The sequence below is a fragment of the Gymnoscopelus braueri genome (assembly GCF_963280865.1).
Source record: "Gymnoscopelus braueri genome assembly, chromosome: 10".
Taxonomy (NCBI): domain Eukaryota; kingdom Metazoa; phylum Chordata; class Actinopteri; order Myctophiformes; family Myctophidae; genus Gymnoscopelus; species Gymnoscopelus braueri.
Window position 1 is genome coordinate 44,413,028 of NC_137611.1, and position 22,696 is coordinate 44,435,723.

The 22,696-nt window shown below is 42.2% G+C and overlaps 1 protein-coding gene across 1 annotated transcript in view; it reads right to left on the reverse strand.

Annotated features, from left to right (window-relative positions):
* Positions 1 to 8,218: 8,218 nt before the first annotated feature.
* Positions 8,219 to 22,696, reverse strand: part of pex5lb (peroxisomal biogenesis factor 5-like b) — a gene marked incomplete at both ends in the record, with an annotated part of 35,377 nt that continues 20,899 nt past the window's right edge. The window contains 7 exons of the mRNA XM_080439929.1: positions 8,219 to 8,417; positions 9,373 to 9,530; positions 10,583 to 10,748; positions 12,130 to 12,342; positions 15,206 to 15,276; positions 15,500 to 15,643; positions 19,635 to 19,745. Coding sequence (XP_080296055.1) covers positions 8,219 to 8,417; positions 9,373 to 9,530; positions 10,583 to 10,748; positions 12,130 to 12,342; positions 15,206 to 15,276; positions 15,500 to 15,643; positions 19,635 to 19,745 — 1,062 coding nt within the window. The remainder of the gene's footprint in view (positions 8,418 to 9,372; positions 9,531 to 10,582; positions 10,749 to 12,129; positions 12,343 to 15,205; positions 15,277 to 15,499; positions 15,644 to 19,634; positions 19,746 to 22,696) is intronic.

Here is a 22,696-nt window from a genome sequence, read left to right on the forward strand (position 1 = left end):
CTTGATGCGGTGTAGTCGGACAATCGGACAATCTGGGACCACATGGACCACGGACCATGTATTTCTCTCTTTGACACTGTGTGTGGAGTGCGAGCTGTCATGACAGATGATCAAGCTGTCATGTGCTGCTCTCTAGTGGCGGATTTGTGCGCCGTCTTTAAAAAAATCTCTCTGATAATATATTTTCATGAAAATTTACAAAATATAAAAATAAAAAACACGAAAATTGCTGGCACTGGGGAGTACTTTATGAAAATACTCTGGCAGTCATGTGTGTAGCCTACTTACAAAGAGTTTATGTTGGTCAATATACAGATTACTGTAATAAACTGCAATAAGACATATTGTAAGTCAAACCAGTTGTTTTAAATAAAGATCCAAAACACAAACAACACACATCACATGTTCTTTTTATCAATTATTTTAATTGCTAAAATATCATTTTAATGTTTACATTTTAAACAGCGATAATCATTCCTTACATAAATAAAGTTCATCTGTACATTGTAAGGTTTGGTGGTTGTGTTACATACATGTTCCAGATGGGATCGCTCGCTACAGTATGTTTACATGCAAAACATACTGAAAGTACAGGAAGATGAATTCAGGCTATAGAGCTATAGCTATAGAGTAGTAACTGGTTAATTAATGGACCAATACATTGATTCATAATTGATCGATTCGTGATTGAACGCCTACTGTATGTTATTGTAATATTCAGGATATTGTTGAAATTCCATAACGTTATTGTAATACTGAAGATCCTGACCTGTCCTCATAGTTGATGTTCTACCCTGCAAATAGTGTCAGTGGTACAGGATTGGACAGGATATCATTTAGTAATATTCATACACCAGACAGATACCGCTGCCCTGCAAGCCAAAGAACAGCACATACCTGAGAAGGGGAAAATATCTGGAAAACAGCTAGGGAATTAGCTCTCTGGCTTTACTATGATATAGTTATAATATTGCATGTTACAGTATGTGTAATTATTTTTGTCATTATGATGACTACACTTCCCTACCAAGCCACAGAGCAGAAACTACCTGAGAGAAGTGTGTTATAAGTGTGTCCTCCTTCACTGGCAAAGATGTTGTTGGTACAGAAGTAGATACTATATCATTTATTAACTTTTATGGATGTAACTTCGCTGATATAAGGTGGTAAAACACTTGTCATGGCCTTTGGACTTTAAAACACACAGAAAGTGGTTCCTGCTCATTACCTTCTGGAGGGCAGAGCGCAACCATGCAATGCATGGTTCCTTATGAGTTATGGTTACATGTTTAACATGGTGAAATGTATAGTTATGATAGAGCAATACATGGGAGATTTCATGACATACTACTATCAGTGTACTACCAATGTAATCTTTGATACATCTGTTATAATGATGATATGAATACATTTGACTCTATTTGTCTTTAGAAGCTGTTTCCCTGAAATATGAAAAGAACATTAATGAAAGCCATTAGAAACATGACATAGTGATATACCTGTAATGGTTAAAAAAAACTGAAAAAACTAAAAGTTACAATATCCAGATTAAATGGTAGCGCTAACTTTTACAACAAAGGAAGATTGTGGCTCCTGAACTGGTATCATACCCATGATGCATTGCACGAACAGCCCGAGCCAAGCGATGCCAACCTATGTTAATGTATAATGTAAAATGTTTGTGTTTTAGGCATTACATTAGAGATGGTTACAGTAAGTTTAGTTATACGCTTAAGAATTGATGCATTTAGACATTAGGTTACACATGGTTTACGTTTATGTATAAGGTTAAAATTGGTAAAGTTTAGGCATTGTGTTAGAGATGGTAAAGTTTAGCTTCAAGGTGTTTAGGCATTAGGTTACAGATAGTTAAGCTTAGGTATAAAGTAAAAAATTGCTCCTCTTGGGACCGGTGAGCCCTGCGGAGGTTGTAGCAGTCAGCCAAGCGCACCATGAGGACTCCACTCCCCTCCCTGTAGGGCTTGTATTCCAGAAGGTGGATCATGAAGGACCTCATCACCCCAGCAATGGACTCTTTGTGCCACTGCGGTCAGGCCAAAGCATACACAGCAACAAAGCCAACTCAGAGACTCCGAAAGGGTTTCATTTTTCCCCTCGACCTATCATAGCTCTGAACAAGGACTCAGCTGTCTTTAACCTGTAATTACCAGCTCGCCAACAGAGCACTTTGTTTTTGACAATATCTTTTACAAATCTCTTTGCACAAATTAAATTAAATGTAAATTTGTTTGGATTGTATATGGCTCAGAATTGTTATAGTTCACCACAAAGAATTCACTGCTATGTGCACTATGTATGTATATGCTTTGGTCGTTCTTCTGCTGCATGAATGTACATTCTGTATATCTTTGGTTGTTCATTTATTCATCTATTTATATGAATATATTTCTGCAATATTTAGATAGGTCCTACCTCAGTAACCCAGGGAAGGTGCAATTGCAAATTCTAAATGATATGCTAGTCTATGGTTATTCTCTAACACCAATCTGTCTATATTGATGCTATATTTGCACTCTTATCAGGTTACTTAAATATTTTACATTTTATTACTTATTATTACTTAGCACCGTACAAGTATTATGACTTTTGTAATTTACCTTGTATTATACTGTGTATGTTGGACAATATTAGTACAGTTGCGGAGTCTGCCACACCAACATTTCACTGGACATAAGACAAAATCTTTGAATCGTGAATCTTAACAAATGTTTTTAGGCATTAGGTTATACACGGTTAAGTTTAGGTATGGTTTGATGTGGTTACGGTCAGGTGAAGGATCTGGGAGGGTGATTAGCCAGTGGAATTACATCACCAGAAACTCCCACATTCAAGCTTGTATAAATGTGGTACCTTCCAGTTCAGGAGCCACAACCATAAAGGAAACAGTTCAGGAAACATGTGCATTAACATTTTCCAGAGAAAAACAAGTCTGCATTCAACATACTTTATCCCCTTCAATTAGCTACATTATTTTGGGAGTCAACAGCATAATTTTCAGAATGACTGAATACTGAATAAAGAATAACGAATATAGAATAACGAATATAAGAATCAAAATAAGTTTAGTGCAGTAAAGGAAATGCATTTCTTGGCTAGTAAATTTGTGTCAGTCCTCATTAACACGTGAGAATACATGAATGGGATCCAATGAGAGTTAGCATGGAGGTGCTAACATGTTGGCACCGCCAGGCTGCGCCTCATTACACCCAAGTTACAATTGCTACTAATATTATTCAAAATTTGAACATAACAGATGATAATTAACGATCATAAACCCTTAAGGCCAGATAAAGTACACAGTCAGATAAAGTGCATCGTAAGGATCTTTAAACCTTACCATCATACAATACATTTTGTTATCGTGTAGCTACTGAGGAAGGCAGAAGTCAAAAGGTTTGGCTGGACACGACATGGACATCACGTTGTTTTAAAATATGTATTAATAAACAAAACAAAGAAGGATGAATATTTGAAGAGGTGCTATTAATATAATATTATGAATGTCATAAAACATCTATTTAATTTAATTGGAGTCTTTGCTCAGTAACACAGCATCAGGGTGAACTAATAGGAGATTATTTGGTGGGGGAGCACATTGGTTCTTAAACTTCCAAAATTCACATACTGTACAAATGATTCTAAGATTAGGAAATCATAGCGGAAAGATACAACTAATCATGTTCCTGGTTGGTTGATGAGGTCTTCCCCAAAATACATTTCCACCATATGAGCAACTACAGCACCAGGGTTCAGGGTTTGATTTCCCTCCCTCTGGTTGACTGTACAGTGTTATGGTCAGTGGGGATATGATTTATTCCTGCTTCAGGTTAGACTTAAATACTGTATGCATTTCTGTTTGGGAAATGATGTTCGAAATTAACCATTAATTAAACATGTAACAAAAATGGCATTGTGTTGTGTTGTGTTGTGTTGTGTTGTGTTGTAGCCTACTGGTGTATTGCATAGTGTTGTGTTGTGTTGCATTGCACTGTGTTGTGATTGTGTTGTGTGGTGTTCTGTTGCATTGCATAGTTGTGTTGCATTGCATTGTGTAGTTTTGTGTTGCATTGCATTGCATTGTGTCGTGTCGTGTCGTGTCGTGTCGTGTCGTGTCGTGTCGTGTCGTGTCGTGTCGTGTCGTGTCGTGTATTGGCTTGAATTGTGTAGTTTTGTGTTGCGTTGTATTATTGTATTGTGTTGTGTTGTGTTGCATTGTATAGTGTATTGCATTGCATTGTGTAGTTTAACTTTTGTGTTGTTGTGTTGTCTTGCGTTGCATTGTGTAGTGTAATTGCACTGTGTAGTTTTATGTTGTGTTGTGTTGCATTGTGTTGTGTTGCATTGTGTAGTGTTTGTGAAGTGCAGCAGGGTGAATGGCTACAGCAGAACAGATGAGATAACATTGGTTGTTGATAATAGTATGTTTTCAGAATAGAGAGTTGGAGTGAATGTCTAGTACACATCATCTTCTACAGGGTTTTGTCTTGTATTCAAATGACTGTCAGACTTATCATGAAGAGAGGTATGTGCTTAAGTGTGCAGATAATTGTAATAGTCATCATTTTTGCACTGTGAGGAACAGTCATGGACCAGTGGTAGGATAATCTGTCAGTCGGTGTAAACGGTCTTTCCTACAATTGAATGTTTCTATAACCAAAGAGATATTCATTGATTTTCGCAGGAGACCTATTACTCTTCTTTCCTTTTCCTCCTCTGTCTTTATCCTGGAAGATAGGGCAATACCTTTAGATAGGGCAAGTGGTTAAAGAGGCTACTTGTTTTAATGTTGACAAGTCTCTGCTGAAAGTGTTTTATACATTGTGTAACTTAAACGACCTTTGCCACCTGTACCAGGTCAGAGCCACACAGGTCGTGTTCATGGCCTCCCAGCAGCGTTTAAACACAGTGAGTTTTGTTTGCTCCCCTCAATGTGGAGTTTTTACCACCCTATAGAGGTGACACTAACACGTATATGAGGTTATTACTGCCCGCACAGAGTACAAAACACTGATGTTGGCCTACAAAGCAACCAAAGGTATGGCACCCCCATATCTTCAAAGCCTGATCCAACCCTAAAACCCCTCTCGCTCGCTCAGATCAGCTAACACAGGGAAGCTGTCAGAACCTGACACCTAAAACATCCGGGACAACGCTCCACGCGTCACAGACTCTTCTCCCTTCTGGCTCCCGCACTGTGGAACAGTCTCCATTGCAGTTAGAACGGCAGACTCACTCCGAATCTTCCGCCATAATCTGAAGACTCACCTCTTCAGACTCCACTTTAGCCCGTAACACTTGCCGTAGCACTTGCCCTAGCCTTGACGACCATGCAGTCTTATGCAAAGGTTAAAATGTAATTTAGACAGAATGCCAGGTTCACTTGTTGACCTGGCATCCTATAGTTTGTATAGTTTCAATACAAATATTATACATTATTTGACATTATAATGTTCAGACTGATGATAGATTACTGAGGCACTACACTGTCTCTCTGCATTTGATGTGTTTACCTTGCTTTCTGTAAATCGCTGGCATTCAATGTGTTAAGAGCGTCTGCTAAATGCCTAAATTGTATTTCTTTAACAAAATGGGCCTGTGAGATTCTGTGGATGAGATAAATGTGCTCTCCATTTCTCTTTCTCCCTTGCTGCTTCTTCTGATGGTTTTGGTGGCAATGACGCCGCTATCTGTGTACTATGTGTTTAGTGTGTATGTATGTGTATAATGCACATATATATATTGTATGGATTGCATTTTTTTAATGTTTAATACTGTTGCATGCCAAATTGTCCCTCTGGGATATTAAAGCTTTACCATACTCTACTGTAACAGACACACGCACGCACGCACGCACGCACGCACGCACGCACGCACGCACGCACGCACGCACGCACGCACGCACACACACACACACACACACACACACACACACACACACACACACACACACACAGATGGACAAACAGCTGCTCACTGTGTGTACAGTAGTGTGTGTGTGTGTGTGTGTGTGTGTGTGTGTGTGTGTGTGTGTGTGTGTGTGTATGTGTATGTGTATGTGTGTGTGTGTGTGTGTGTGTGTGTGTGTGTGCGTATGCGTGTGCGTGTGCGTGTGTGTGTGTGTGTGTGTGTGTGTATTAGACAGCTCCTTGGGTCATTTCTAATTGAGTGATTAATTGCATGTGACTAAGTCAATTATTCATTCAATTAGGGTCCTTCTGTTTGGCTGGAGACACAGACACACACTTCAGTTTGGATGGAGCATCTCACACTCGCACTCTGTGTGTGTGTGTGTGTGTGTGTGTGTGTGTGTGTGTGTGTGTGTGTGTGTGTGTGTGTGTGTGTGTGTGTGTGTGTGTGTGTGTGTGCGTGTGCGTGCGTGCGTGTGTGTGTGTGCAAACTCGTGTGCCTATATGTGCACATACAGGCATTGAAGTGTGTATGATTAATATGAACTAATCAAACTGACCCTTTTGACCTGAGCTTCTAGAGACCAGCCATGTTTCACTGCTTCCTGATGTAAACGCAACAAAAGGAGATGATTTTCTTTTCCACGGAAAGAATCAAACAAACATTGCTTGTGTAACGCTGACACCTGCAGGACAGATGTTGAACAACAAAGATCACGACTCCAATACACCCACAGAGGAACCACTGACTCATTATACCTGCCGTTATCAGGTGATGGAAGAGAGTCCTACTCTCTCTCTCTCTCTCTCTCGCTCTCTCTCTCTCTCTGTCTCTCTCTTCTCTCTCTCTCTCTCTCTCTCGCTCTCCACTCCCCATCTCGCCCCCTCTCTCCCTCTCCCTCTCTCTCTCTCTCTCTCTCTCTCTCCCTCCTCACCTCTATCCCCCTGCCCCCTCTCTCGCCCCGCCCCCCCTCTCTCTCTCTCTCTCTCTCTCTCCCTCCTCACCTCTATCCCCCTGCCCCCTCTCTCGCCCCGCCCCCCCCCCCCTCTCTCTCTCTCTCTCTCTCTCTCTCTCTCTCTCTCTCTCTCTCTCTCTCTCTCTCTCTCTCTCTCTCCTCCCTCTCTCTCTCAGGGTTGTGCTTCTGCAGGTAGCTAATGAGCCACTTGGTGCAGTTCCCTCCATGTAAACAAGAAGAAAAGAAGAAGAGATCTACGGTTGTTGCTTTTGTCCTCTCAGCTTGAACGGCTATGTGACGTTTACATGTTTATTTGTTAACCAAATTAACGTCGATGTCCCTGTTATGGGCACATTTTTCAAAATGATCATATCAGTTTCAAGAATATTGAAAATGACAGATCTACAAACTCCCGACACGTCATGACGCGACACATTATGAGCTTGTAGATCAGCTATTCCAGCTGTTTGTCATCCGGCGCAGTATATAGGGCTTAGGTGGTTAAATGGGTGTCATATGTTTAGCATTTACTGTCAGTCCTGTGTTTAATGGTTTAAAATGGGATGTGTTCACATGTAACTGTAACAGTGTATGAGTCCTGTAATTTATTGCATTTGTACGGTATTTTACTTGGTGAATAAAGTGGTTTTGATGACCCTTGTTGAAGCCTGTTTTAAAAATTCAATTGGACAATTAAAAAAAGAAATGCTACATCAATTTGCGATAGTTGTTTTCCCATGTGTTTTGAAGATACACATGTTTTTGTTCAATAAAAGCATTCATAATTCCTTATTAACTATTTGATAAGAGCTATTGTTGTTTAAAGGGTTCCACAGTCACATTCCACCATTTTCCCTCCTCTTCCTGTTTCCCAGCAGAGTTCCACAATCCTCCAACAGTTGAACACAGTTCATCTTCTGGAAGGCATCCCATAATATGTCTCTCCTAGCAACATTTCCGCCAAGCAGCACACGGCCAAACTGGCAACTCTCTGAACCAGCCTGGCAACGCGCTCTTTCATCACCTGTCTTGTTGTTTTGTTCATTTGTTCATTCCCCGCGTGTCCCCGATGATATTCTCCAAAAAAAGAAAAAGCCAACTAGGCAACGGGCTTTCGCATCATTGTTCCATTCCTTCTGCAAGATCTTCCATATATTTCAGAAAAAAACAAAAAAAAACAAAAAACATCCCCAAGATTTCATCATTATTCTCCCACCAAAACCATCCAACCGCGATCTTTCCGTCACTGGTTCACTGTTTTGTGAAAACAACCAAACCCCCACAAACCTGCCACCCTTGTCCCCCAGTGCTGGTGCCACTACCACCCGGGTGGTGTCACACGTCGTCCAGGTGGAAGGCTCTCATCAGCAGGTCCAGGTCTCCGACGCTGGCGGCCTGGAGGAGCTCGGGCCGGTCCATCATGGAGATGGCGATGCGCAGAGCGGCCCAGATGTTCACCGAGATGTCATGCTGGTTGTCCAGCTGGTTGTGTCTCTGCTGCTTCAGAGCCGTCAGGAAGTTACTGGCTGCTTCCCTGTAGCACAAGGGTTCCCAAATGTTTTAGTGCCGTGACCCCCCCAAAATAATCATATTTGAACTGGGGATTGGGGACCCCCCACCCTGACAAGAACATTTAGTTTGACATGGTTCCACAGATAAATAACGCCTCGCAGAGTGAGGCGTTGTGAGCTTGTAGTTCGGCTGTTTTCACAATGTTTGCCTCTTTCTTACGTAATATTTGACAATTTGGCCAATTTGGTATTAAAAAGTCATGAAATTGTAACTTTAGAAATGTGCATACTGTATGTTGCATGGTTTGTTTACTGTTGAGTGAGAAAACAATGTTGCACCTTAAGGTAATCATCTGGGGACCCCCCAGTTTGGGAACCACTGCTGTAGCAGACACAGAGATATGTTAGGAAGTCACTGACTTCCTAACATATCTGTTAGGTCCCTGTCAAAGAGGTATAATTGCTTTATGTATCCCAACCCTCACCTACTGTACTTATAACCCTCATGACATTTAGGAGCGCTGTGTGTGGTCCTTGATTAGCTCAACTTCTTATAGTTTGTGTGTAAGTTAATCTGAATTGTTCTTCATTCTCTATTCTTTTGTGTCTTTGTACAACTCCTTCAAAATGTTTGGAAGATTTTTGAACAATTTGGAAACATTTGGAAATGCTCTGAAATTAGTTGAAATATGTTTTGCGGATTTTATTTTATTGTATTATTAAAAACATTGAACCAGATGGACCCGTAAGGGTCCATCTGGTTCCATTTGTACACTCTCAGAGTTACAGTTGAGTTCAGAGTAGAGTTCCATGTAAGTTGAGTTGAGTTCCATGTAAGTTTCAGAGTTACATTTGTACACTTGCAGAGTTACAGACCTGTTAATGCTCCATTTGGTTCCTAACTATCAATTAATTATACTGTACCTGGGGGACCCACCTCAAGGACCCCACTTTGAGAACCGGAGCTTTAGGCTATACCTGTGTGCTCCCAGGTTGATGCAGCTGATTCCCAGGTTGTATCTGGACCTGATGAAGCCAGGCTGCAGCTCCAAGGCTCTGGTGTAGGCCTCCACCGCCTCCTGGCTGCGGTCGCCGTTGGCCAGCGTGGCGCCCAGACGGTTCCACAGCAGGTAGTCCTGCAGGCAACAAAAATCATACTGAGAAGGAAATCATATCATATGATAATAAATACTGGCATAATAGGTTTGAGATAGGCCTGCAACTGTGGATTATTTTATATTTTTCGATTAATCGTACAATCAAGAAGAGTTCTTAAAAAAGAATAATATATATATATATCAATGAATCAACCATATTTCATACAACGGTGTCGTGCTAATATAGCGAAAATAGCCAATCTCCAAGCTCACAACTTTTTTCCACAATTTTGGAATGTTTCAAACATTTTCTTTTTTACATTTTGTGTATAAGTACATGCCCAAATTAGGGCTCAAATACGTTTCAATCATTTTATAGAATATAATCAGTTAAATCGATTAGTTCGATTAACTGTTGCAGCCCTAGTTATACGTTTCCCATCCAAACGAAGTGTTTTGGATTGCTAACCAATCCAAAGTAGTAGTTGGGTCTACTCCAGCAAGCAGTCCTGCAGTACAGAAGGTTATATAAGACAGAGTGGTAAATGTCAGATTCAAGACGGATGCACTGGCTCCCACTTCCACATGCTCCCGAGTCCCGCCCATGTCTGTAGGCTGTAGCTGAAGTGTCAATGTAGCGATCCTTTCAAATAGACTTTCAAAGTTGTGCAAACTTTTCATTAACACCAACTGGAGATTTGTCGAAATACATGCTTTGTTTTTCAAGACAATGTTTTTTTGTGTGAATTCTTGCCAAAACTGAAGCCAGATTTGTTGATTTTCAGGAAAGAATAACATACTTCTTTGTTTCAAAATTGTTTGGTCAAATTGTATAATCTTTTACTGTACATTTTTATTAAATGAGGGGGAAAAAACTACTACAAACTGTAGGTGTGTTTTTAGCTATGACAACATTTAGATGTCTATCAAACAATAACGTGGAGAGGCAAAAAGACAAACTGGTGTACAACATCATATATTGTCTGTCTGTTACCGGCTGTGCTTGTGTGTTGTGTGTGTGTGCATGTATGCGTGTGTGCGAATGTGTGTGCGAGTGCGGGAATATGTGCGTGCGTGCGTGCGTGTGTTACCTGTGGTCTGATGGACAGCGCTGCAGTGAAAGCATTGACAGCCTTGTCCCACTCTGAGCTCAGGTTGAACAGGACCCCCAGGCCTGTCTGGAGGTCAGGGTCCACACCGTCCGGGTTCAACAGGGCTGCTTCCTGAAACAAATTCCTCACCTCCAACAGCTGAGAACTGGAGAGACACACAGACACACAGACACACACACACACACACACACACACACACACACACACACACACACACACACACACACACACACACACACACACACACACACACACACATTAACACACGCTCTGAAGTCATGAATTCAGTCTGCTTGTCAGCAAGTTTAAGGTCTGAAGTTAAATGAATAAAACTTCCATTTAAGTAGGCTACAGACTCTACAAGCGGTAGAGCCTGACCTGGGAGATACCGCAATGAATGGATCATTGTGCGTGAACGCGCGCATGTGTGTGTGTGTGTGTGCATGCACGCATAATGTATTCGCAGTGCCAGGGCTCCTCAAGGCTCTGTGTTATCTGAGCTATTGTACTCTTCTCTTCATGTTTAACAATGGTCTTCTGTCACTTCATGTACAGTATAACACTGTCTGAACGGCTAAACCAGTGCTTCTCAACCTTTTTGTCTGGTGACCCCCCAAAAACACTTGGCCGTGGCTCGCGAGTCGCAACCCCCCTCCTTCACAACTCACCGATCTAACAACATATATGCACTGAACAAGCGTCTCCAACTGAGACCGCTATACTTCATAAAATAGCTATATTAGTTAATTGTCATGGCTTTAATTATAGGTAGCCTACATTTTCTAAAACAGGGGTTTTGATAAGAGGAGTGATATTATACTCGAGTCGAACCGTGCATCCCGAGAGGAAAATATACGCTCCTCTTCAAACAGCTCCAGTTAACCAGTGGCACTGGCCACCCACGTTGGCCCATGCTGCAGTTCCAACTCTTACGTTGAAAAACTCCACTGATTTGTCAATGTGATTTGTATGTTTGGTGTACATTTTAGTTTCACTGACGTTAAGCTTTCGTGTGTCAGAACGTCAGGCAGATCAATGGGGGGCGGATCAATTTCATAAAATGGGAGGTGAAAATGTAAGTCTCCTGATGGTATCCCCCCCCCCCCCCCCGCTTTGTAAACAGAAGTGCCTCAACTTGCCCACTGTGAGTTTCGCACTTGCGGGTCGAAGTCGACAATACTTCTTGTTAGGTGTATGATATATTTTATTGACCTTAGTATTTTACCAACAAGATGCATCCATCACACCGTTCCATCCACTGTCCTGAGCTTGTAGATCCGCTATATCCACTATTTTTGAAAATGTTTCAAAATGCATGAACCTTTCTCAACATATGGAAACGATCATGACGTTCATGCAAAACAACTGCTATTATCTGAAATAATTGCGATTAGGGCGATTACGTAACAATCCATCCACCCAATCCCATCCCTCCCTACCTGTGCAACCCGTGGGTGGGGGTCGGCGTGCGGGTGGGCGTGTGGGTGGGCGGCGGCGTGTGGGCGAGGGGAGGCGTCAGGCGGGTGGGCGTCAGGGTGGGGGTGGAGGGGCCCCTGCGCGGTGTGGCGGGGGAGCCCTGCAGCGGGCTGCAGCTGTCCAGCAGCAGGTGCTTGTAGCGCGGGTTGTGGCTGATCCAGCGGTGGAGCACCTCGCAGGCCTCCTGCTCCATGCCGCCGTTGGTGAAGCTCACCGCCAGTGCCATGAGCGCCGGGAGGTTGTTGGGGTGAAGCTCCAGACACCTGCCGGTAGAGGGGGTGACAGGGGAATGTTACAGTCTTTAAATGTCTTTTAAACCCATTTAAACCGGGAACGCATCTGTGTAACCACTTTATCCATACTTTATACTTTGGCTATTCAAAAATAGCAGATATACGAGCTCATAGCGCGGCACCGAGAACTTGTAGATCTGCTATTTTTGAAAAATCGTGAATTTTGTGCAATTCTTTGAATATATATTTTTGAAAGCGAACATTTGTAACTCAAATCTTTGCTTCTGGGGTCCCTGGAACTAAATATTTGAGATGGGGGTTCCGTGGCTAAATACATATTATTTTGGGGGTCCTTGACATGAAAAAGTTTGAGAACCCTGATATTATAGCAACATAAGCGTTTCAGAAAACTGTTTTATAAGATCATTTTGTAGAATCGGCCTCAGGTCTTAACTCTTTGACTGCCAGAGTATTTTCATAAAGTACTCCCCCAGTGCCAGCAATTTTCGTGTTTTTTTATTTTTATATTTTGAATTTTTCTCATGAAAATAATTTAAGGACACATAATGTAAAGACCCAGCACAAATCCGCCACTAGAGCGCAGCACATGACAGCTTTGATCATGTCGTTGGGTCTCTCTCACCCTTCTTCATAGATTAGACAAGGAAAAACATGAAAACGGATGTGACGTCCCCCCCATTGTTTTGATCGGCGAAAATTACGTTGTGATATACGACGGCGATGACTGATCGTCACCCAGACCATAGATTATAGAAGAGAACCGTTCCGTTTGTCCGTTATACCGTGTGAAAACCCGTTTATTTACCTATTTTGGACGAAAATGACTGGGGAAAAGAATCAAAAACCGGAAACGGAATCCAGGTCATGGAACCGGATGCAGATGTCCGTGAAGTAAGTGGAACTCGAGAATAACATTGAATATTAAGCAGCATAGCGCAATCAGAGATTAAACAATGAACGCGCGTCCAGCGCGTCGAGCGCGTCGACGGCCAACTGGACAAAGTAGCACTTGACGCGTTATCGCGTCGTCCGCAGTCAAAGAGTTAATGGGTTAAAACACAACTAAAGACCTTTCTGTTTGCCGCTGCCATTGATTGAGTTACTTTTCTTCTTTCTCTTCTGCTCTGTAACTGTATCTGTTATTTTTTTGTTTTATGCAACCTTAATGTCATTGTATAATTGTGTTTCCTTTGCTTGATATTCTGTGTAAAGCACATTGAATTGCCTTGTTGTTGAAATGTGCAATAAAAGTGCCTTGCCATGCCTTGCCTAACAGTGGTTCTCAAACTTTTTCACGTCAAGGACCACCCAAAATGACTATAGAGCACCGAAGTCTAACGTCACTGCCACTAGAGGCCGCTGTTCCACGGGTTCGTGGCTTTATGTTTTGTGTTGAAATCCCCATTTGGGAATCTTAGATCACGTCATAAGAACTGTGTTCCAAACATAAACACACCACCCTGGCGTTTTTGTCAGGGGGGTGGCTCTGCATCGTTTATGATATTCATTCATATTTGATACAGCCTGTTTCTGGAAACTGCCTTAAAAGTCTTAAGAACTACTACTTCCGGGTCTGAAATCACTGTCCCCACAGCAGCCGCGTTCATGGGAAATTTAGTCTTTGGGTTGTTTGACTCGTTTCTAGTGTTTATATTGTGTTACTCTTTGGGTAAATGTGTACATTTACACCTTCAGACAATGCTTCATATCCATATGAGTAAAAACGCCAGGGTGGTGTGTTTATTTTTGGAACACAGTTCTTATATGAAGCGATCTAAGATTCCCCAATGAGAATATCAATACAAAAAGTAACGCCATGTACCTGCGGAAAGCGCACTCTACTGGCAGTGACGTCAGGACTTCGGTGCTCTATTTGGATGCAGACCGCCCAATCTCAAAATATGTTTTGCCAGGGATCCCCAGAAGTGAAGATTTGAGTTAAAAATGACAGTTTAAAATATATATATTCAAAATTGCCCAAATTTCTTCAAGATAAAAAAAAAATGCATGCAGATCTACAAGCTCACAGCTCAGAGCTTGTAGATCTGCTATTTTTGAATAACCATGTTATTTAATACACTTTAGAATATGGTTAAAGTGGTTAAAATGATTGTGACGCTATATTAACTCATGCTGGGGACCCCCTCCACTTTTGAGAATCACTGGTTTAATATCTCCAACCTTTACCTCAAACATTGATTTCAACAAATATATAGAAAATACACTTTTAACCACATCAACTATTGTGGGGGCGAACATTCAACGGAAATACCATAATTACAGCTTGTACATCTGCTATTTTCCCCATAGATATTTAGTGTCGAGTGGAAAACAAGAGAGGGCCTAGTAGACGTAGAGCCCTGGGGAAGTCTTTAAGTGGATAATTGATGCTGTCCTCCAGAATGACAGTCAATCACTTTCTAGTTCACTAAACTCAAACCAATCAAATCCTCTCTGACTGATGAGCACCAGCTTAGACAGCTCTCACTACTCTGGATAATGACAACGGGTTCATCTCATTTCACATTAACATTTTAGAAGTGTAGTTAACAGTAGCCTATAACTTGGGCGATGCCTGTTCGAGGTGCGCGCCCCTCCGGTTGAACGGCCATACTTTCGCTGAATGTTCGGTGGACATGCCCAGAATTTGGACGCTAGGGTTCTTGTGGTTAGAAATAGGCATACAGCCATCTTAATGTCAATTTTATCCCTTTTCCACCTTGACCACGCTACATACAGTACACTACAAAACATGGTTAGAACCGGTATGGAACTGAAACACGATCTGGGCTTATTCCACTCCAACACTACACCAGCTTTGACAGGATGTGAGAGCCGTATCCTGCAGAGGAAGCTGCCGTTAACATCTTACCTCTGTAGTGATACGATGGCAGCCTGCTCATTCTCATTCTCAGCTTGTGTCATGCCCAGCACCTGCCACGCCTACAACACAATACAATGAAATACAAGAGAAACAGTTTTAATGTAGTAGTAGTAGTAGTAAGTAGCATTTCGAGTACTAGCAGCATTACTATTACACAGTCAATTCTATTGTGTTGATTTAACCCCAAAAAAAATTTCGACTATTTTATTATAATTTATTTTTGTAATAATCTATGAAATCGATTAGTTGGATAGTAGTAGTAGTTGTAGTATTAGTGTTGACCTCAGAGTCGTGTGGGTCCTGGAGGATAGCAGCCTCCAGCAGCAGCACAGCTGTGTTGAGGTCTCCCTGCTTGGCTCTCTCCTGGCCCTCAGAGAAGGCGTTTGGACAGTCTCTGTACGGGTTGTTGCTGTGGAAGTAGTAGCCCTGGAACGAAAGAGCAAATGATAACAACCGTTTACAATGCTACCCCTTGGCCCTTGTTCGGTTTCACTTTGCTCGCCAACAGATCTGTAGATCAGTGGTTCTCAAAGTGGGGTCCGGGGACCCCCCAGGGGCCCTTGAGGGGATTCCAGGGGGTCCCCAGCTAAATAGATAGTTAGATACCAGTTAGATACCACCTTAAGGGTCTGTAACTCTGAGAGCGTACAAATGGAACCAAATGGACCTGTAAGGGTCCATTTGGCTCCATTTGTATACGCTCTCAGAGGTACATTAACACTGATTTTGCAGTGTAGACTGGGGTCCCAGAGATAAAAAAAATGCCATCAAATGGGGGTCCTTTAAATCAAAATGGTTCAGAATCACTGCCATAGCCGTAAACACCGTCTCTTATGGGGGTCCCTGGCATATCTTGTCAAATGGGGGTCCGTGGGCTAATATGTGTCAATTTAGGGGTTCTTTCCTTGACATGAAAAAGTTTGAGAACCACTGCTGTAGATGACGCAGTCAACACCCTCCACCAACTACACCTCCCCAGAACCTATGCCAGAATCCTGTTTGTGGACTTCAGCTCTGCATTTAACGCCATCGGCCCAGACTTGCTCCAGAACAAGCTCACCCAGATTACTTCCCATGAAAGTGGATCACTGATTTCTTAACAGACAGGTAGCAGCATGCGTGGCTTTATTAGCATCTCTGGACCACTCCGTCCAGCACCTGCAGCACAGCGAAGCGAGCAGGAACGATTACTGCTGACTCCAGTCCTCACACGCCTGGCACCACCTTTTCCAAAAAGCTACCTAAGACATACCGTCTATCAAAGACCCCATGCTCATGTCAACACTTTCTTCCCTGTGGCAGTGAGGCTCCCAAAAAAGCCCACTGCCCGGCCCTACTGACTCTCCCCGGCATAACGCCTTCTGCTTGCCTTTCTGTCTTTATAATGTTTGAGTCAATAGTTGTACATAAATGAAACATTTCTATATAGTTGTTACTCAGCGTAGTGCACGAACATCACAAAGAAACATACCTGGCAATTCAAATCAGATTCAGATGGATCGGAGAGTGTAAAGGTTTGGAAGTTTATCTGTGATGGACTCATCACGCGTCCAAGGTAACCTGCCTTCTGCCCAAATGCATGCTGGGATACGGTACGCTCTGGCGCCCTGCAAGCCTAAATGGGATTAAAGTGGACACAGAGAAGTAATGAATGAATGAGTGATGATGATAATGTCTGCCTTTCTGTGGGGATTTGAGGGTTGCTGGGGGACAAATCACTTACTCAGTAATAACTCTGCGTTTATTCCACAGATGATGGTGGAAAACAAAACGGCCAGCAAAAGGTTCCTCGTGTAGGGACTTGAAATCACGCGAATTAGCAAAAGGTCAGGTTTCTGTATGCGTGCGTGCGTGCACACGCACGCGTGCATGTGTCTGCAGTTGGCTAGTGTCGCCTATTGTCCTGTGGTTTCAGCTACAGAACGTGGCTAGCTATTGTTCACACCCATTACCTGACTGCCAGAAGTGTGGGAAAAACTAACGTTGAGAGCCTTTTTTTCAGCTTCTCGCTTTGGAATTTAACAACATTCATTCATATTTTCCGATTTCAATGTATTGCACATCATTTGAAAGCTTGCCGGTGTTAATGCCGGGCTCTAGCCCACTGGTTCTCAATGTGGGCTCCAGGGACCCCCCATGAGGGTCCTAATGTCAAATGAACACTGATACATTGGGGTCCCAGAAATAACAGAATCGTATCAAATGTGGGTCCCGTGGCCTAATTAAAATCAACCTGGAAATTAAAAGAGGTCGAGAATCACTGCTCTACCCTAAAGCATATTCAGCAATATTTAAAAATACATTATACAGCATATATAGGCCTATACTGTATCATATCCAGGTGGTTGGCCTTAATTGTTAAGATTAATGCGGTGGTTATGTGATGTGCTGCAGTAACTCCCAGCTCCATTTGTCAGTGTGTGTCTGTGGGGGGAGGGGGGGGGGGTTGGTGGGGGCGTGGCGCTATGTTGAGGACCGTTGACAGAGGCCATATGTTCACTCACTGCCTCAAGGACAAGCAGCCCCTATAACCACAGAGGTTACAGTAGACATTAAAACACTGGCACAGTGTGGGACACAAATGCAAGGGATGATACTGAACACTCATAGCGTTGCTGTCGGGCAGAAACCTCTTCTATCCACATTCTAACTTTTTGTTTTTTAAATGCCCTTGATCACACTACAGCGTCACACAAAAGCATCTAAAGTAGCAGATCCACAAGCGCTTGTCGATCTGCTACTTTTGCAGATCGACTACAATTTTTTTATTTGAATCCTGAAAACAGTTTTTGGACATTATGAGGATTCCACCTGACAGAGACAATATGCAAACACACATAAATATCATTACAGAAATGTTCGCAATATGCTGGTTGATTCTCTTCCATAGTAAAGCGAAAGACACATTTCAGGGTGGTGGCTGCTATTATTGTCGGCGCGAGGTCGAAACCTTATGTCCAAAACTGTTAGCCTACTTTTTAGGAAATGGGAAGAAAATAACCTGTGTTCCAATGAATCCAGTGTAGTTATTATTTCTCACAAAATCTTGTTAATACTTTTCATTGGCTGAATATTTATAAAAGACCAATTTTCCACACTGGAGTCCCTGTTTTGGTCATGTCATTATAGGCGAAATTTTTAAAAATTCCAAACTCTTCAAAGTTTTTCGATACTTCTGTGCGCAACTCATACAACAAAGTGCAAGATTTCTGCCAGTGCAGCGACTGTATTTCTATTCCATTGTCCCTACTGATATAAGACACACACGTGACATAAATTTCCACATTGTGCCAGTAGGCTGACAGAGTGCATTTCAGAGTTATGAGAAATATCTTCTCCATTACGTCCAACATTCCCCAGCACGTAGCACTGCAGTCAGAGAGGCGGTTTATAGCCCCTTTTAGAATCCTTTAAACTGGATTAAATTACACCTCTTTTCACTCCAGAGACAGACAGAGAACCAGCCTATAGATCCCACAGACGTCAACACAGCCTTGCAGACAGTATGGATGGATGAATAATGTATTGTTGGAGCATTTGTGACGAGTGAGGCATTGATCTGTGCGTTGTTTTATGTTATGTATGCTGTTGTCGGGCAGAAACCTGGTATCCCTATTTTAACTTTAATATTTTGTCGTTAAAAGGTTAAAGCTCGATATTCTATGGGTAGGCCTACTCTCTTCTATATTCAGGAGAGAGTATCACCTTATAGTGTTCCAGATCCAAGTTTGTTCCAGACAAAAGTATCAAAAGTAGCAGATCTACAATCTCCAAATGCGGTGCAAAGCGACGCATTTTGAGCTTGTAGATCTGCTACTTTTGATACTTTTGAATTTGAATCCTGAAAAGTAACAGTTTTGGACATATGAGGTTTCCACCCGACAGAGACGATATGTACTAGCCAGGCTGCATGGAGCTGAGGTTAACAGAAAGAACACACTGCACTGGCTGCACAATAAATAGGTTGTAACAAGCAGAACGCCTCTCCACAATTAAAATCCTCATAACTCACTGAACTTTAACCAACGCAGTTTGGTATATGTCACAAATCTGAGCCACGTACTTATGCTATGATAGAGGATACTTGGTTAAATTAAAAGGTTTTTCTCCTCGTACTTGTACAGCATACAGTTCAGGCATATTTCTCGAACTGGAGTCATGTCAAGATGCCCCTGTCAATATGGCAGTGAAATTAACCTACCATCGCAGTGGCCAATGTGACACCTAAGTATATTATGTCTATGGTCACGCCTGCACCTTCACTTCTGTTTCGCCTTTGCAGCCTCATAAATAACTCCTACTGGTGGGTGCGTCTGTGTGTGTGTGTGTGTGTGTGTGTGTGTGTGTGTGTGTGTGTGTGTGTGTGTGTGTGTGTGTGTGTGTGCGTGTGCGTGCGTGTGCAGTGAGTCAGCCTCACCTTGTTGGGGGACACAGCAGGAGCCGCGTCGCTCTCTGACTCCTCCAACCAGTTCCTCTTGGCAAGCTCCTCCCACTCCGCCTGCATCTTATCCCAGAACACTGTGTCGGACTGAAGAAGAAGAAGAAGACGAAGAAGAAGAAGAAGAAGAAGAAGAAGAAGAAGAAGAAGAAGAAGAAGATTTTTTTTATGTTAAAAGTCTCATCCTATATAAAAATCACACCCAGTGTGAAGTGAGCGGTGCTATTTATGAGTTATTAATGTCATCATGCATCTCGGTAGCCAATCACAGCACGTCCTGCGAAGTGACATGCTTACATTTTTTACATTATTATTAATTTCATCATGCGTCTCGCTAGCCAATCACAGCGTGTCTGCGAAGTTTGAAGTTAATTTCATCATGTGTCTCGCTAGCCAATCACAGCACGTCCTGCAGAGCTTAGCCTATGGGCGTGTTTTCCACAGCATGGCGTCACAGCGAAAGACAAATTTTCACGACGGAAAGAAAAACTTTCGCCACGGATGGGTCCTAACCCCTCTTATAGGAGCTTGCACCGCTCAAAAATTGGCTAAAGGGAGGACCGGCCGGCCGGCCGGCGGACGGACGAGTGGACAGACCTCTGACATCACACTCATGTCACCATGACTCAGCCATAACCATATAAGGAGTTTCCAATGCAGCATGGAGTGTGTTCTGTTGTCTAACCTCAATGTGTCGTCATGGCATCAGGTGCAAACAAATCACTCATCTCCTCCATATATGAGCACAAAAGGGGGCATACCCATATATGGGCATATACTGATGACCATATGGGCCCGAACCTCTAGTTTATTAAACCTCGTCTCCCATGTACCTCCACATCTCAGTGAGAACAGATTGTTGTATTTAAAAAGAGAAAGCTAAATCAGAACAGCACACCCCGTTTGTTAATATGTTTGCATTCAGTCCGTTACACCAGTTGTTCTCAAACTTTTTCATGTCAAGGACCCCCCAAATTGATTTGTATGTGGCCGCGGACCCCGATCTCATAAATATTTTGCGGCCGAAACGCGTTAGCGTTCACATCTCTCAATAAAATGAGAAACCACATCTGAGCCACTGTCTTGCAATCTTTATTTTGGAGTGCCGCTTTTTCCACTTAGGTGGTTTTCTTTTGTAGTAGAATGAGCATATTCCCATTTTTGTTCTAAATCTGGGTGGTACCAGATCATGGTCGCTCCCTCTAGTCTCCCTCAAGCCTACCACGAAATATACACACACACACACACACATTCAGTGGTGGAAAATGTATTCAAATGTTTTACTTAAGTCAAAGTACCAGTACTGCAATGTAGAAATACTCTGTTGCAAGTAAAAGTATCAAAATGTACTTATGAAAGTAGAAAGTACGCGTTATACAGAATGTTTCCAAATGTATAAATTGTATAAAAATCTTTTGAAAATAGCAGATCTACTGTACAAGCTCACAATGTGAGCTCGTAGATTCGGCTATTTTCAAATGGCCGAAATGTATATAGGGCTGAAGTGGTTCATGTATGTTTTGTAATAATCAAAATCAATCAAAATCTACAAAGTAACTAGTAACTAAAGTTTTCAAATAATTCTAGTGGAGTAAAAGTACAATATTTGCCTCTGAGATGTAGAGGAGTAGTGGTCACAAATACTGTAAACTGAAAATACTACAGTAAAGTAAAAATACCTCAAAATTGTACTTAAGTACAGTACTTGAGTAAATCTACTTAGTTACTTTACACCACTGCACACATTCTATTACACAAACCAGTGTGGAGAGAGAGAGAGAAAGAGAGGGAGGGAAGGAGAAAAGGAGGGAAAGAGAGAGCACGACACAGTTGGCCAATCAGAAAGCTGCTCACATCCTGATAACCTTGCACGGTAACATAGTGACATACAAAGGAATTAATGTCTGTCCGAGCTTATACACTGCCATTCATAGACTAATCCCAACTACATATCGTCTCTGTCGGGTGGAAACCCCTGTCCAAAACTTGGAAATCACTTTTCAGGATTCAAAAATATCCAAAGTAGCAGATCTACAAGCACAAAACGCATCGATTTGCGCCGTGTTTCGAGTTTGTGGATCTGCTACTTTTGATACTTTTGTGTGAGGCTGTAGGCCGTTAAAATATGGAGATAGGAGGTTTCTGCCCGACAGCGATGATATACTTTATTCTAAACATGCAGAATCTTTCATGAGTAAATCAGGTTTGTACACGTGCTAATATGGTGCTATTGTGTAAATAGCATACTTAATAGGACTACAATGGAAATAAGCTCCCAAGCTTTTTTTGCATGTGTGTATTTTATCCTTTTGACAGATTTTCATGAAGATATGGTCATGCATATGCACTTTTGTCTCATCAATCGATCAAAAACAACAACAAAAATCTGCGTATCATATGTTCCTTCTCCTCCTGGCGGGCCTTTTCCTCACACCAAGCTGTTCCACAGAAATAAATTAAAAACAAAAATCTATAACTCTAATTAGTCCACTGGACCACATCACCTGGGGAAATGTGGAGCTTGTCAGTTTGCATTAGCCTGTGTTAAGAGTGAATTTGGAGAGAAACCAATAATTACTGCAGCTGGATGAGGCGCAGTTCAGGCATTCATGTGCATGATGCTGCTGTGAAACCAACAGACCCACATCTAACCTGAGAAGCAGAGGGCTGTGTGCGTTCTGTGCAGCACTCAATATGCATGGAAACGAAAATGTTTGTCATTTGGATTCAATGGAATCCAAATGACTGGAATCAGTCGTGGCTACTGAGAACTTTAATCCATAAATATTTAATTCCAGGGACACAGCTGTATGTTCTTTAAAGCAGATTGGGTGATCCAATGTATGGCTCCTGCAACAGTTAATCCAACTAACTGATTTAATCTATAAGCACAAAGTCCAACAGATGCTGCTTTGTCTCAGTGGCATAAACTGCAGGCCAACAAGGGGAAAAAAATCCAAGGCATTCCGTCTTCAAGTGAATTTCTTTTTCAAATTTGTTATTGAGCAAGGCAACTGTTTTGTTCCAAATTGAATTAATCT